This window comes from Ursus americanus, chromosome 4 (assembly GCF_024610735.1).
Source record: "Ursus americanus isolate L20-20 chromosome 4, mUrsAme1.1.p, whole genome shotgun sequence".
NCBI classification, from domain to species: domain Eukaryota; kingdom Metazoa; phylum Chordata; class Mammalia; order Carnivora; family Ursidae; genus Ursus; species Ursus americanus.
In genome coordinates, this window is record NC_142130.1 from 15,092,005 (window position 1) to 15,109,301 (window position 17,297).

The window sequence follows — 17,297 nt, forward strand, 5'->3', positions numbered from 1 at the left end:
CTTCTTCCCATTACACATTAAATTCAAGTGACTGCCAATTCTATGTAGCACCGTGAATATGCTATGCTATCTCACACTTTTGTACCTTATGTGTTCCTAAGTTCTTTCCTCCTATCTGAATGGAGGGGAAGTCCCTTCTTTCACTACCCCGGAGGGGGATCTTTCTCTGCTATGTTAATCCTATAGTTTATTATATGTGTAGTATATATCACACTGAATGGTTATCTTGTGTGTATGTATATGATGCTAGACTGGGCTACGTGAAGAGTTGATGTCTAGTAAATCTTTTCATTCTGGAAAACTAGAACGTTACCTAATTTAACTAATGCTCAATAAACACGTGTTAAATCAGAATGCAATTCTACAATAATGTATTTTGGCACATCAGAAAATCTATGAATCCAAAAAAAAAAAAAAAGCATATGACTTAAATCTCCCTTAAAAAACAAAACTAAAACTTGAACCAGGTCATGCCAAAATATATTTCCATTTATCTGTAAATATATGTGCAGAAAATACTTTTTCAGGGACAGCTTCTGATTTACATAGTAGAAGGCAAAAGAGATTTACCTAAATCTGTGAGATATTAAAGACTGGCTTGATTGCTTAAAATAGCATCCCTTCTTTCCAGGACTAAGAGCAAATCTGATATAAATAATACCTCTGTAATCAAGTACTCTACAAATTCGCTAGGGTGATTAACATTTGGGATGTGGAAAAGAGATTCCAGAAAAGAATTATGGCTAAAACCATGAAGTTTAGTATCCAGTAACTCAGGAATAAAGACACGTGGTGGTGGGGGGAGGTGTGGTAACTCAGAAGCCCATGAGACGACGATGATTCCCACATAAGAAACAAGATCACAAAACAATTGTTTTCTACATACTGCTTGTTTCAGGGAGGGCGTTCCCTTGAGACGACAGGGACTGTATTCTCAAAGAGGTATTAGTCCTCCAGAGCAAGACAACTCTCCTTTGCAAACAGACTACAGGAACATGAAAATGGGCCTTGAACATCATTGCTTTGGTGCAGAGTGACTCAACAACAACGCACAAAGCTTAACTATTATCACAACACAGACCGGAAGGAAAATCTAATAATCCAAGATCCTATTTAGGCTTCAGGTAAACAAACAAAACAACAACAACAACAAAACCCCAACACCCCCCCCCCAGAAATTATATCCCTGCTCCCATCACCACAAACTCCCTTGTCCCCAAATGCATTTCTAACTGTATCCTACAGGCCCAGATTTTCATTTATTCTAAGAAGTTCCATACTTACATGCTTAAAGATTTTAGAAAAGGTGAAAAGAAGGAGGGGCAAAAAATGCTAGAGGGGATCTTGCATGTTGAAGATTTAGACCCAGTACTTATTAAAAAAAAAAAAAAAAAAAAAAAGGACAACATGGAGAAGGAAAAAAATTACAATACCAAACCCAAGTGCAACTGTTAATATTTTTGTGTTTCCTTTTCTTTTTTACACACCATTCTCCTCCATCACAATACAACACACTGAGCTACACAATTCTGTGCCCTAATTTTACCCTTAAAATATATAACTGTCAACATTGTACATGAATTATATTTTCTGAAATAATTTTGATAATAAAATACTATTTGGCCAATGAATGTACTCAACTAGTAAATTATTTATCCCATCGATGGATAGTTTAGACTTTCTCAATGTTTATTACTTAGGAATGTCACCTCAAATACCTACACGTATAGATAGGCTTTTGCCATATATATTTTTTTCATGTTGAGGGGGACATGGGCATTTTAAAGAAGTTTTCATAATTGCTCAACTGCTTTGTCCCCAAATCATACAAATCTATAGTGCCGTCAGCAATTTATGTTTCCCTACACCCTTATTATGCTGGCTATTCCTTAAAAAAATAAGCAAGAAGATAACTAGTAAGACTGAACAAGTTCTCTATTTGGTAATTATTAAACGACATTTGTCTTTTAACAAGCATGTCAGCAGTAATGTGTAAATAGGAATTTTCCTCTACCAGCAAAAAAATAGTCATTCAGCTTATAAAAAGAGAAAAACTGATTTGGAAGCATAAAATTTACCACTATTTTTGAGAAGTACTTGCTGTTTATCGTTAATTAGTCATGTGTACAACTATATGTGACAAATCCATGTTACTGCATATTTTATTTGATTACAAAGCAAAATGTATGTACACTTAACCTGCATTTCTGTAGCCGACCAATTACTCGTAAAAATGAAAAGAAAGACTGGAGGTGGACATACCCAATCCTGAACTCCCCTCACTCTAGGCCTTCATGGCTAGAGGGCACTGAGAGCCAGTTTAACCTGACTCTATTCAGTTTGTTGTTCAAGTCTGTTTATAAGTGGCACCAACAGGAGGATATGGAGGAAGCAAAGTTTATGTAGCCCAGTTATCTTTATCTGAGTTAAGAGAAACTACACTGTCATTTGGCTGCTGACATTTTCTTAGCCATTGCAGGGGTTAATACAAAATCATTAAATGGAAAACAAAACAAAACCAAACCAACAACAACGAATATGCTCTTCGGTGTTACAGATCAGAACCTTAATGTTACACATAAACATTCGGGTTAGTTTGTGCCTACTATGATCATGTGTAGATTTCTAAATTGTGTATGCTCTTATAAACAAAAAACAGAACATCTCAAGGAAGCACCGTCTCATAAAAAGTGGAGTAGGGTAAGGCCTATATCCAGAGAGACTGAATATCCCCTTGAAAGAGTTCATGAACAGTGGAGAGAGATGGGGGGCGGGAGGGAGAGCCAAGATGATCTTTCATGCACCAAATGCTTTAAGCTTACATACATCATCACCTTTTCACAAACTGAGACTGTGTGGCAAATGAACCTCAGTTCTAAAAACACGAGGATATTAAAAAATGATAGCTTGGAATCACGATCTAGAAAATAGCTCAGTAATAAGGACATACTGTTTCTGCATTTTCCAGTTAGTCTTCAATCGTAAAATGCAACTGTTTCACAGCATCCTAAATATTAAGTACACCATTCACCGAAATGCTACTGAGCTTTTAAACATGTCATAGATGACAGTTCTATCTAGAATCAAAAATTCTCCCCCAAACCAAATACACAATTTAAAACAAAATAAAATTACATCTTACTCAAAGCAACAAGAAAAAAGGTGGCACAAGGTCACGAATAATTGCCAGTACAATTTCTCTAGGAAAAAATAACACTAAACCTGGGAATAACTAGAGGAGATTCAAAGGTGATGTAAAAGGGGAGGAGGGGTTAAAAAAAAAAAAAAGAGGGAAATTTAAAAGGTCCAAACCATCTTATATCTTTTAAAATTAACACTGTATCAAGTTCTGTTCCATACAACTTAGCTGTACCCCTTAGTGCTTATTCTGCATATGGTTGCTAGATGTGAGTTATTAGGGCAATCAAATTATTAATGCCCTTGGGCAAACGCTAATTAAATGGAGCATACTGAATAATCAAGTCAATCATTACTTACGGTACTACACTGTCAAATACACTCAATTTTCAAGTCATCTCAAAAGAGAAAAAAATTTTCTTTCCTAGAAAATTTTTGTTGACTATGAAAGCCTAAGTGTACAAAATGGTGATGACCAAAGTAACTTGCTTAGGGTGAACTTGTAAGAGACAGAATTGAGAAAAATAAAAAGTTACAACACTTAATAAAGACATCTTACAATAAATATACTTTCCTCTTAATTAGTTTTAATGAGTAGGGGAGGATGACTTATTTCAAACAGAAGCCTATAAAACATCTGAGGCTGAGTATCACAATGTAATCCCTTTCAACAAGCAACAAGTGTTACGGATGAAGAAAAAAAATCAGAAGTTATATAATTGGGGAGAGGAGATGGACTTTTAATAGTATCTTCTAGTGCTGACAGTAGTCATAATAGGATGGTCATCACGTGGTATAAAGTATTTAAAACAATTTAAGGGATTTTATTCCTCTGGAGACAGATAGCATACTCCAGCCAACATGGAACACTGTTTACAGAGAACAAGTATTAGAAGTTCTTACTGGAAAACATTATTTCTAAATTACACATTTATCAAAACAGAATAAACGTTCATAAGGTGTTTTCTGGACTTTCTGCCTGAGAGCTTTTAGATGATGAGACAAGCAAGAAAAAATTTTACTTTCCTTAGTGGTAGTCTTTAAAAACCAGTCCTGTGAAGGTCTTTTCACAAATACTTTCTTTGCCATGATTACTTCTTTTCTTCCCACCTAACTCCTAATTCCAATTCAGTACTCCGAAACACACCAAAATACACCCAGAAAAGGAATTACTGGATTCCAAATTCAAATCACTTGCAAAAATGGCCATTTTTATGTATAATTAGAGGTTAAAACCAAGAAACAATTTTTGGAATAAGTCACCAAGTGCTGAGATGGGCTAGATTCTGAGCTTTATCTGAAACCTGGTGACAGAACCATCAACATCCTAAACTCTTTCCCATCTCCTATTTCTGGAAGTAACTTCAAATGAGTGTCTCTATGATATGAACGTGCCTCATCATTCCTACAAAATCCTGCCTATAAAAACAAATACACCACTTTTAGTGGCACCTCCCTAAAGTTTAGTAGGAGATATTCTCACATTACAAATCTCAATATGTACACTTCATGCCTTCTACTTTATCTCGGGTAACTACTAAATATAATGTTTCTTTCAAGATACTGCGAACACGCTACATACCTGTTGTCAACTTTCTTGTCAAATTCTAATCGTCCTACAACTAATATGGACCAGTGGCCTTTCAAACTTTATTATGCCTAAGAATCACCTGGGGCATTTGTAAACTGCAGATTCCTGGCCCCCACTCGCCGTTCTCTAAGTGATTCTAATGCAGGTGCTCAGAGGATCAAACTTCAGAACTCTGGTATTGGCGGTTCTTAAATTTATGGCAAGTTGCATTCCTAGAGAAACTGCCATAAGTCAGAATGTCATTAGTTGAACCTGATTTTCCCCTATAAATCATAATGTAAATAGGAAGTTACCAATTTAGTAAAGGGACTGGTATTCACATCTTCAGAGATGTGGCCTAACATCGTACTTCATTATGGGTACACTGTAAAACAGAAAACTTTCTAAATATACAGAGCACAACTGAGAACACAGTAAAAAATTGTAAAGGACTTACTACGATAAGCAGCAGTCTACCACACAAAGTTGTTTTCTTAATTCTCGCTTTATTTTTACTGCAACATAGAACACCTTAAAACGAAGAATTTCAAAGGATTTTCTCTGAGAACATCAGCAACTTCAAGAAGACTTCTGATAATATTTAACCAATGGATACACTTCCAGAAATTAATCCGGAGTATTATTTTACTGCCCCTTTTACTTGCTGTATTTTTTTTTTTTTGTAGCAACATAAAACACCAATTTGTGGACTTCTGTTTGCGAACAAAATCCGAGTGTTCATTAACCTCTCCAACTTCACTCTGCCCATTTCATCTCAGCACGGGCTGCTGCTGAGTTCTTCCAACTGTCTCTCGTCTCCAGAAACAGCAGTTTCTTATGATTCAACCTAAGCAGCAGCCTTCACAATACACCTACAAGCCATTACATACAGTTCTCATCCACTGGCCCTTCACGTCTTCTACTTTAGCATCCAAGGCCTCGAAGCTCTGGCTCAAATGGTGGTCCCATTCAAAGGCAGAAAAAGCAGGAGTTTGTTTTGACCCAAAAATTCTTTCAATTTTGGCCAAAGTTACCAAGTAACAATATCAAGGCATGTGCATCTGTCTTATATATGTAATAACCACTAGATCAGGTCACTATTTTTCCACTTCATTAATCATTTTAATCTTACTCAAAATATTCAATGGATACTGTATTAGGATCTGCCTTCAATACCAGCTGACCAGTTAAAAAAGAAAAGAAAAAAAAAAAAACAACACCAAGATCTATTTATTTCAAAGCTTCAGAACAAATTATTCTACCTTAGTTGGTTACTTTTAGTCTCTTCACTTTCTTCCTTTCTGCCCTCATTAGACATCATTTTCTCAGCTGTTTCAGGCCAGAGAGAAGCAGTGATGGTGCCTGGGAATAGGAAAGCCCCAGGGGAGAGCAAAGCTCAGAACTGGAGTGCAGCTGGCAACAGCTCAGCGGAGGGGGATCTAAAATCTAAGGCCATGTTTGCACTCCCTGCACAGGAAAGGACAATGACTAAGCCCTATTAGAAGAATCACAATCAAAATTGAGGGCTCAATTCCTACTCCCGGCCTTCTGTCCTACCTCACAGGTGCCAACCACAGTTACCCTTTTACATGTACACTATGCCTCACCTTACTACTACAACGTCACAACTTTAAGTTATGATGTCTAAAATGCAAACTCTCTAGCTTATTTTCAACTACCAAATGGTTCCATGTCATGCTAACAGTCTGCACTCGCCAGTGCTGTCAATCTTTCCCAGGTCCGGTGCCCCATCCACCCCAAGTTTTCCCTCTTCTACTTTAACATTTTCTTGCTTAATCCATCCCACATTTTCCCTTGAAGTTTTCCTTCTGTTTTAGGACGACTCTTGATCTGTTTAAAAATGAACACTGATTTACTCATTAATATTTATTACAAATGACCTCCAGTGATTTAATTTATTAATCACCCACCAATAAACACATTAGTAAGAATTCAAGTCAAAGATAAACTAAATCGATAGGGATAATGATTATGAAAACATTCTGAAAAAATACGGTTAATTTAGTTATTGAAATGCTAACTGCAGTTAGGATCAGTAACATTTAGCTGAGGATTCTGAATATACATTATCAAATTGGTGCTGAGAGTTTATATGTTCCTACTGACCGTGTGCAATCTCATTTCATAACAACTTATAAAAAAAAATGGTCTTTGAACACTGAAAGCCAAACCATTTAACAAATATTTGCCTGAGATGATTCCAACATATTTGAAAGAGTCAGAGAGTTAAACCATGCAGTAACACATAGCTTTAAAATGGCAGTCCAGACATTAAGGAAACATACAAAGTTCAACAGTTTGGACTGATACAAATTTCAAATGCATAAAAGGTTATTTTGAGAATATTAAAATAATTTGAGGCCTATTTACTTTATGAAAGTACTCACCTGACTCTTGCAAGTACCTATATACCAAGAAGTTGACCTCATCACTGCTTATACTCATCTTTATTCCCACTTAAACCATGAGGTCACAACACAGGATATAACCCTAAAAATAAAACAAAGTTAATTAAGTATTTTCAATAAAATATTTTTAAACAAAATGTAAACAATGTTGTAAAAACCATTGATTTTATTTAATGATGTAAAATGAAGGTTCTATATTGCCTGATAATAAACCCTAACAATAAAGTTATTTCAATAGTTAGTAATAGATTATACAACCAAAACATGGCTGGTCTATTTTTCTGCAAGGTAACATATTTGCGAAAAGGATTCAAAATTTGTAAAAGGGCTTCAGCATCATATTTTATATGACTATATCAGATAGCGTAAAAAGTTATTTCCTCTTTCTCCTTAACTGTAAAAAAACAAAAACAGTACATTTTAGGAATCAGAATATTATTTATTTAGGAAAAGAATGATTTTAGACCACTGGGTAAAGGATGAGCCATCTACATCGGTTTTGTCTACATAATTTGAGAGGATTTGAAGTGTCTGTTTTTTCAACATCTAATCTGCAATGTTCAAGGTTCAAAAAGATCTACTACGTGTAAAGCAGAGAGGTGGGAACAGAGTTTTCAAAACTCAAATGATGTTCTCTTAATGGACATACTTAAACTTTGAATTCAGAGAGAGGGAAAAAAGGCAACGGAGACCTAACTTAAGTATGTCCTCATTATACTCATCTGCCCTCATGTCACAGAAATTATTTAAAAAAGAAGTCAGCAAACAGTTTTTGTACAGAGACAGACAGTAAATATGTTAGGCTTCGCCGCTCATACACAGTTTCTGTTAAAACCACTCAACTCTATGGTTGCAGCACAAGAGCGGCAACAAACAAGACGCAGACAAGTGAGTCCGGCCGTGTTCCAGTCAAATTTCATTTATGGATGGCGAAATTTGGATTTCATACGGTAGAGCTGGTTCATAAAATACTTCCCTTTGGACTTCTTTTCAAGCACTTAAAAAAACAAAAAAGAACACCTTCCTTATAAAAGGCTAGTGGGTCAGATCTGACCCACGGACTGTGTACTTTCTTGGTCCCTTAGTTAAAAAGGATAGACTGGCATCTCTTCAGTAAAGGGCTATCTAACGTGATGTGCCGGTGTTGACTGTCTGGCTACATCATCCGTCTCCTTATGATGCAGAGTTCACAGTACATTTTAAAAAGTCACAAGTTAACAAATCCTTGAGTGGTCTACTGTGTGAGGGGAACTGCTCCTGCCCTAAGCTGTGGAAAAAGTAGTGACTGAGCACATCAAGTTTCTGTCGCAGAAAAGAACAAACAAGGAAGTAATAACAATTTTCCAATGACACACACAGAGGAAACCCTAACCAAATTTAGTAGTCTGGGAATACATCTTGAAGAAAGTATCACCGGTGTTTAGACCCGAAAAGATGGACGAGGAGAGGGAGAACATCAACACTTGTGGGAGGAAGGCAGGGAACGGAAGGAATCCGGTGAGCAGCAGACTAGATGAAGAAAGAGAAACAAAACATGGAGGTAAGGCTCAAAACACAAACACAAACCATGTTCTACGGGGCCTTGACAGCGTCGCTTAAAGAAAATATACTGACAGGTTCTGAGTGAGTAGCAGAATGACCAGACCGACCCTGTATAAAGATCATCCTGGCTCTGATATGTAGAAGAGCCTGAAATGAAAATGGACTGGAATAAGAGCTGAGGTAGGAGGATGCTGCAGGAACCCAACGACGAAGGAAACAGGGGCCATGGCACTGAAGCCGGGGAGAAGTACAGGGGTTCCAAAGTGTGACCAGCTGGACACAGGAGCGAGGTGAAAGGAAGAACCAAAGGTTCTCTCAGGAAATCTGGATCGGCAGTACTTCCATTTAATGAAAAGAGAAACAACGGAAGAAGAGTAACAATTATCTTCATAGAAAGAGAAAGGTGCTCTCCCACAAAATTAACTCAGGGAGTACAATTAACAACCTGAATGTTTGGAACGATAAAGGTAAATACCCCTTTGATGATTTTGGCTCAGGACATCTTGTCTAGATGCCTCTATGGTACATTAGGTGATTCATGCTCTGGAGGATATCTTGCTCCATTTCATTCTGACCCACAGTTACGTGTAGCAATGTGTCTGGCACACACATAGTAGATATTAAATAGTCAATTTTGAAAGTCTGTTGAACTGCATGACTTCTAAAAACAAAACAACTGGGGCACCTGGGTGGCTCAGTCGGTTCAGCACTGACTCTTGGGTTTTAGCTCAGGTCATGATCTCAGGGTCGTGAGACTGAGCCTCACACGTCGGGTTCCACACTGGCTGTGCAGCCTGCTTGGGATTCTTTCTCTCTCTCCCTCTACGACGCCCCCCCCAACTCTCGCATGCGCGCACTCTCTCAAAAAACAAAACAAAGCCAATCCCACACTATCACAGAATTATAAGAAATTAAATAATAATTTAACCAATCATGGATATGTTTGTAAGCAGAACAATTCATCACTACTTAATTAACAGGATTTCCCAAAATGAAATATGCTAGATGGAATCAAAGTGAAACAGACTGACAAAGAAAACAAGAGTATTTTTTCCTCTAATGTATCATTCAGTTCAACACTCAAACACGGGCACTGCAGCACCTAAGACGCATAGGTCTGCACCAGTGCTCGGTTCTGATAAGCTAAGGCCGTCGATGTCTCAACTTAGAGTGGTGATCAGTGATTCTTCAGCATTACCTAATTATTCCAGGGCAAGGAAAAATACAAACCAAAATGATGTCAGTTATTGTCTATAAAAGTTCTTATAATGAATACATATTGCTGGTACATTTTTAAAAATCATCACAAAAAATGCCCAGTGAGTAGAGCAGAAACCTTCTTATCTGTTCAAATTGCTATTTATTTTTTTATTCCATTGATCACAACACTATACTGTATCAATTTCTGGAATCAAGAGTAACATTTTTTAAGGGAAAGGGGTAAACTGTTCAAATTTAGAAGTATTATTCCACCAGCAGTCCTACTTCTGCCAGCTCTTACATTCCTAGAAAGAACCTTATTGTTCCCCACATGTGTTGCTAGGGCAGACAAATCTCTATGCTGAGATTAGGAATTGACAGATGAAATAAGGTTGGCCCAAGCCTTACAGAGTTCAGTTAGTGAAGAGAAACATACAAACAAAGGTATCATTAAAAAAAAAAAAAAAGAAGAAGAAGAAGAAGAAGAATTGTAAATTTATTGCAATCTGTACTAGAGGTTTCGGTCCCAGCTGCAATAAAACTACAGAGAGTCTACAAAGACTTGAGTTTATCCACTTTCAAAGACACTTAATTCTAGAGTATGGCTTGGTATGAAACTGACCCTTTTAAATTCTAATTTCAAAAAGACACCTGAAAAGAACAGATTGGACAACGAAAAGAAAACATTAAGACACTCCTTGCCTGAAAACGCCAGTCTTCACTTTCAAAAACACCATAAAAGCTTGTAGGCCAAAGAGCAAAATTAGACTACCTCCTTATCAGACTCACCACGGCTTTGTACAACTGCTCCATTTTGGTCTGTCTGTCCTCTATAATGTGATGTACTCTTCATCTGTCCCAGTGAAGACCACTCAGATACTAGACATCACTCAGTTTCAGAGGGGATACAAGAAGTCTTACCACTGCCTCTCCTCCATTGTGGTACTTTTTAGTACAACTACCTTTAAACAAGGCCACAAAACAGCAGCGAGACATTCATCCAATCTCTATCCTACACTATCTGGGTGTCAGGCCTGATGAGGCTACTATGTGTAAAGTAAGTCCTGCCCTCAAGGAGCTGATGGACTATTAAATAAACAAGACATTCAAAATAAATAATACTTCCTAAAGTCACAAAACAATCTTTGGGGCGGGGAGGGGGGGCCGCAGAGGGAGAAAGAATCTTAAGCAGGCTCCACGCCCAGCACAGACGCTGACGTGGAGCTCACAACCCTGAGATCATGACCTGAGCTGAAACCAAGAGTCAGATGCTTAACTGACTGAGCCACCCACATGCCCCCCCACCTAAAGCAATTTTTTTTGGTATATTTTGCCTCATCATACTTATTTATCCTTAAACTTATTTATCCTTGACTGAGTTCTAAAAAAAAAAAAAAGAAAGAAAAGAAAAAAATTAAATGCCTTTGTACTTTTCCATCCTAACTCTCAGAATAGCCTATAAACTCATAAGAGCATTTATTCAAAACTCCTATCAGTTATAGGCAATCGGTTACTTAATTCAGATCCATAGCTGTATTAGTCAAAAGTAAATATAAAAATTAGTCTTAACTAATATTTAGCCAAGTGTTTATATTAAAAATACACTTAATATTTTAAATGTTTAGTATGAAATACTTTACTTCCAGACATTATGGACAATAATTTAACAACTATTACAAAAAACAGGACTGCTGAGACAATTTAGCTAGGATTCGTTCAACCGAGTATGGGAAGCACTTTCAGCATCACAAAACTGAGTTCAGCATACACACACTGAACAATGACTGCCCCACAAATTGAATCATCTCCTAGCTTCTCTTAGGAGAAAGATATATTCTCTTCTGAGTCCATTCCTGGAGCAAGCCAGCACCCAACTATAAACCTATAAACTATAAAATTTAAACCATTTTAAATTTAAGAGAATGAAAAGACGGGGAAAGTTATGGATAGAAATAAAATCAGAAAGATTTTCTTAAATGTCCTGCCTACAACACACTCTATGGAGACATGGAAACCCTTTACATGATCCAAAATCAAATGTTTAACTGAAATGACTTTATCTTACACAATGTGTAGTGGTGGCATATTATCTCATAACAGACATATTAGTTTAATTTTTGAATTGCTCAACTGTTTGGATGATCCTAAACCTTCATTCCTCTAAGACTGCCATCAGGATATTTAAGCTTAAAGTTGTTTCTCTTTCATTTCTTTATGGTAGGTGTGCATTAATGAATAGTTCTCAGAATCAGGAAAAGTCTCTACGAGTAAATAACTGGACCAAAGGGAATAAATGGTTATTCTGACTTTTTTTTTTAATTGAAGTGTTGCTGACACATAATATTATGTTAGTTTCAGGTGTGTAACATGGTGTACGTTATGTTATGTTCACCACAAGTATGGCTACTATCTGTCACTATACAATGCTATTACAATATTGCTGGCTATACTCCTTATTTTGTACCTTTTAACCTCGTGACTTATTAATTCTGTAACTGGAAGCCCATGCCTCCCAACTCTCCTTCACCCATTTTGTCTGTCCCTCTTACCCTCCTCCCATGGCTATTCTGATTCTTACTGAATACCAACAAATTGGGTCCACTCAAGACAGCAAACCAATTTATGGCCCCTCTAGCTGAAACATTAGGAAAATGTTCAATTTCACCAACAATAAACATAAAAACATTCTGGCCATAACATTAATAAAGATTTAAAAATATTCAATATTACCAAAATTGTGACAAAACAGAAAATATATCTATAAATACATCTACAAATATCTGCCACAGTTGTATATTCAAAAGATGAAAAAGAGCAACAATATAAAAAGCTGCTAAAAGAACTATGATGTTAAAAATAAGAATTGTTTTGGGGCACCTGAGTAGCTCAGTCATTAAGCATTGGACTCCTGGTTTCAGCTCAGGTCATGATCTCATGGGTCGTGAGATGGACACCCACACTGGGCTCCATGTTCAGCATGGAGTCTGCTTGGAGAGTCTCTTCCTCTGTCACTCCCCTGACTCATACACACACACACACACACACACACACACACACACACACACACACACACACTCCCTCTCTCAAATATATATATATATATTTAAAAAATTGTTTTAATATTGGCAAGTAACTGTCAATGCCACCTTGGACATTCTGGGTTACCTTTCCAAATAAATATTAATCACCCACAGGTGCTCAAGGTAATTGTTATGTTGGGGATGGTATGGTGTTGGAGACCATCTAGAAGGAAAGATGCCTTAGGCTTCTCTGGAACTCAGAAACTGAGAACTGCTGAGTGACTATAATCAGCAAGATGGAGAAAACCGTGGCTTGCCTCTTACAGCCTCCACTGCCACAGTCTGACAAAAGACACCATTATTCCTACTTTCAATCTGGAGAACTACTCCATTCCCAGCCCTGTGGTTTAAATGAGATGCACCTCCCAGTCCAAAGGAAGGCACTTACTTAATTGCCTAAGTCAACCAGCAGATTTTATATCTTCAACTTAGGGCTGACACTCCACCCCCACATATACACATTACTTCCCTCTGCCCCACCTCAATCACTCCTGGTAAATGAAATGCTAGAAGACATCTGCTGGTTTCTAGGAAAGACAACCTCTTTCTTTCAGAGAGGGGCAGATAACAAGGACACTATGTACATCACTGCGGTTAGAGCAGAGATGAGAGAGAAACAGAGAAGGGTATCAGAGAAGAAAGACAAGAGAAACTATGGTATTAATAACATCAAGTTATCTATTAAGCAACTGGATTAAGTACTATCAGAAACTAATTTACCACTCTAATTCAGTTAAAGAAGTCAGAAATTAATTTTATTGTGTAACCCAATTTGAGACTTTTCAGTTGCAACCAAAAAAGGCAGACACATAGGGGAAATTATCCAAGAGATGTTTTAGAACAAGAAAATGACTAAAATTAGTGATAGATTATATTTGGAGGAAAGAAAAGGGGGGGGAATTTTTTCGAATTGTTTCTAGACTAAAAGTATGAAGAATTACCCATAAAAATGGGGTGCCTAGAGAGCACAGCCCCCTGGAAGTCACACTTTATATGTATTGAACTAGAGATAAAACAGAGGACATTCCAGCAGAAATGCTCTGGAGTAGTTAAAATATTACAGCTCATGTCTCATGGAAAGTGGTACCTCTGATTCTGTTCCCCTACAGGAACAGACTGTGCCTAAGTTATTTCTATTATTTTGGGGGTTACAAATGAAAGAAACCAAATGCAGATGAGATACAGTTGTGGCAGTGGGGTAGTGACAAGCAGAAAGTAAACACTGTAATGGTCATGCAATTAACAAAACCTAAGAGGAGAAAAAATGCACTAAAGCACTCCCCAGTCAAAACTTGGGTGGAACACTTCCAGTGTCCCAGGCACTATGACAGGCTATGGGGCTTGACATGGGGCTAAGCAAAGCTAAACGAAGTAGACCAGGGCCGGACACTGTGACTTTATAGGTTACTGTGAGGACAACAATTAATACCAACTTGGGTAAGAAAAAATACAGAAAATTCTGAAAGCATAAACCTTAAGGCTGAGGGAAGAGGTAAGCAAAGGATGTAAAACCAAGTGGCTTACAGGTTTCTGTAACAGGCACAGTGTTGGAAGAGCATTTTCCTTTTACTTCAAATGTCTGAAGTGAGCCAAGTTATGTCTGCTCCTGTGTGTGCACACTGCTCCTTATTCATTCGAGTGTTAAGGAAAAGGAAGCAGAAGAATATTCGCAATTATCGAGAAATTCCTAAATGCTATGTATGGGGCAAAGCATTCTACACATTATTTAATTTCCTCTTCAGTATTAACTTCCTCATTTTAATGTCATATGAGAATAGCATTTCTATATATATAGACATAGTATGTATTTAGAAATGTTATTAAAATACTAAACACTCCTCAGTACAGAAAAAAACACACTCGGAAAATAGTATGGAATGTATAATGTAAAATAATTTAATGACGATGAAGAATGAAAATTCTTAGCACTAGAAAGTCCTACAAAATATATTGCCAAGGCCCCGTGCACAGTGCACAATGTCAGTGCTCAGCTTAGACTGTGCTGTGAATGGCAGCCCTCAGTGGTCAGCCAGCCACTGCAGTCACAGAGGATGACGGTACCCTGCTAAATAACAGTTTCTAGACTCACACAGAATCATATATCAAAACTACTTCATTGGGTGTACGTTCTCAATCTGCCGTGGAGCAAAGGAAATAAATAGTTTATTTCAGCAAAGTAAAATCTTGCTCCATATCACTCACTTGAGTTATCCTAGGAAACCCTTGTCGAATTGTCTTGCTAAAATAAAACACACTGCAAAAATACTAAATTATCATAACTAAAAAACAAAAACAAAAACAAAATGTGTGTAGGGAGGGAAAGAGAGGAGAGAAATTAAATCAATTCACTCATTAGCAAAGTCATGGTGCTTTACTACCATCTTATGAGCTGAACCGTCCATAGAATTCGTATGTTGAGGACCCAATCCCTCTAGTTCCTCAGAATGCGACTTTATTTGGAGACAGGGTCTTTAAAGAGGCAAAATAAGGCCATTAGGGTGGACCCTAACCCAATATGACAGGCGTTCTTATATGAGGAGGGAGAGACACCAGGGATGCATGTACAAAGAGGAGAGGTCATAGTGAGAAAGACGGTAGCTATCTGCAAGCCAAGGAGAGAGGCCTTATAAAGTAATTTATCCTGCTGACACCTTGATCTTGGACTTCTAACATCCAGAACTATGAGAAAATAATGTCTGTCGTTTAAGCCACCCAGTCTGTGGATTTTGTTATGGCAGACCTAGCAAACGGATATATATCCATCATTGCCAATTCTTAAAAACTGATCATTCATCTGAAGCCTTTAAAATCATCGATGTTGAATTCACAATTGCTAGGATCTGCCTTTTTGAAAATTTGCCTCTATTTTCAGGAACCCGTCTTGTTCAAAGACAATGAGATTAACAGGATACATTAACATTTTATAATCATCTGTCCTGCAATGCCCCTTCTCCTTGAACTGCCCCCTCCTTCCCACCACGAAACACTCTCGGGAACAGCACTGAAAAATGCATAACCCTTAATTTCCTGCCTCATTAAAAATAATTATAATCCTACAAATGTTAGGCAGTAACACTGTTGTATGTATAAAATATGGTACAATGAAGAAGGTATCTTAAGATTTAGCTTTGAAAGTCATTGGTAATATAGCTTAAAATATTTATAAAATACATTCTCAAGATTTTGCCTTGCCAAATCTTATAACGTTTCACAAAATTTTATTAGACTAAATGAAATCACGTTTACCAAATTATTTCTGTAAACTATAAAGTGCAACATTAGGATTTAGAAACAGATAATCTCAAGAAAGAACACCAGGCTCTAAATGAAATACTTCCGCTTATTTTAATATAATACTAATAACTAAACTGAAACAAAAACAAAATCCAGTACAACAAAATTATCTGGCTGATTTCTTAGAGCATCAAAGGCAAATAACAGCACACACACGTGTTAATGTATTAACCCTGAACTACGACTATGGTTTAACTGTCAAACACTTTAAGGATATCTTTTTAAAGCTGCCTATGATATTAAGTCCAAAGAAAGGCAAAGAAGTATGTTTCCATAAAACAAACAAAAATTCTACCACTATTCACATTAGGATAAATGTTAAGTTTAAACCGTATTTTTATTTATTTTTATTTTTTTAAAGATTTTTTTTTTTATTTATTTATTCGACAGAGATAGAGACAGCCAGCGAGAGAGAGAACACAAGCAGGGGGAGTGGGAGAGGAAGAAGCAGGCTCACAGCGGAGGAGCCCGACGCGGGGCTCGATCCCAGAACGCCGGGATCACACCCTGAGCCGAAGGCAGACGCCCAACCGCTGTGCCACCCAGGCGCCCCTAAACCGTATTTTTAAAGACCCAATCTCATGAGATAATATTTATTCACACTATTAAAAAGGAGAAAATATCTTTTTATAAACTTAAGTATAATTAGCATACAGTGTTATATTAGTTTCAGGTGTACAATATGGTTCAATAATTCTGAACATTACTCCGTGTTCATCACCACGATTGTACTCTTAATCCCTTTACCTATTTTACCCAGCCCCCACCCACCTCCCATCTGATAATCATCAGTTTGTCCTCTATATTTAAGTATCTGTTCGGAGCACCTGGGTGGCTCAGTTAACATCCTACTCTTGATTTCGGCTCAAGTCATGGTTTCAGGGTCATGAGATCGAGCCCCATGTCAGCCTCCCACTCAGCGGGAGTCTGCTTGAGATTCTCTCCCTCTGCCTCTCCCCCTGCTTGCCTACACTCTCTCTCTAAAATAAATAAAGAAATCTTTTAAAAAAATCCATCTTTTTTTGCTTGCTCATTTGTTTTGTT

General features: G+C 37.3%; 1 protein-coding gene across 11 annotated transcripts in view; it reads right to left on the reverse strand.

The window, feature by feature from the left end:
* The window catches only part of TBL1XR1 (TBL1X/Y related 1), a 167,620-nt gene that overhangs the window by 32,898 nt on the left and 117,425 nt on the right, over positions 1-17,297 (reverse strand). For 9 of the 11 annotated variants that reach the window (XM_087861413.1, XM_087861410.1, XM_045788675.2 and 6 more), the window contains one exon: positions 7,117-7,219. The exons of 1 other annotated variant lie outside the window; for it this stretch is intronic. In XM_087861413.1, the coding sequence (XP_087717539.1) occupies positions 7,117-7,174 (58 nt within the window). In that variant the 5' untranslated portion in view covers positions 7,175-7,219. Of the gene's footprint in view, positions 1-7,116; positions 7,220-8,509; positions 8,647-17,297 lie in introns of all 11 variants that reach the window. One more of the 11 variants, XM_087861412.1, reaches the window with a different exon arrangement.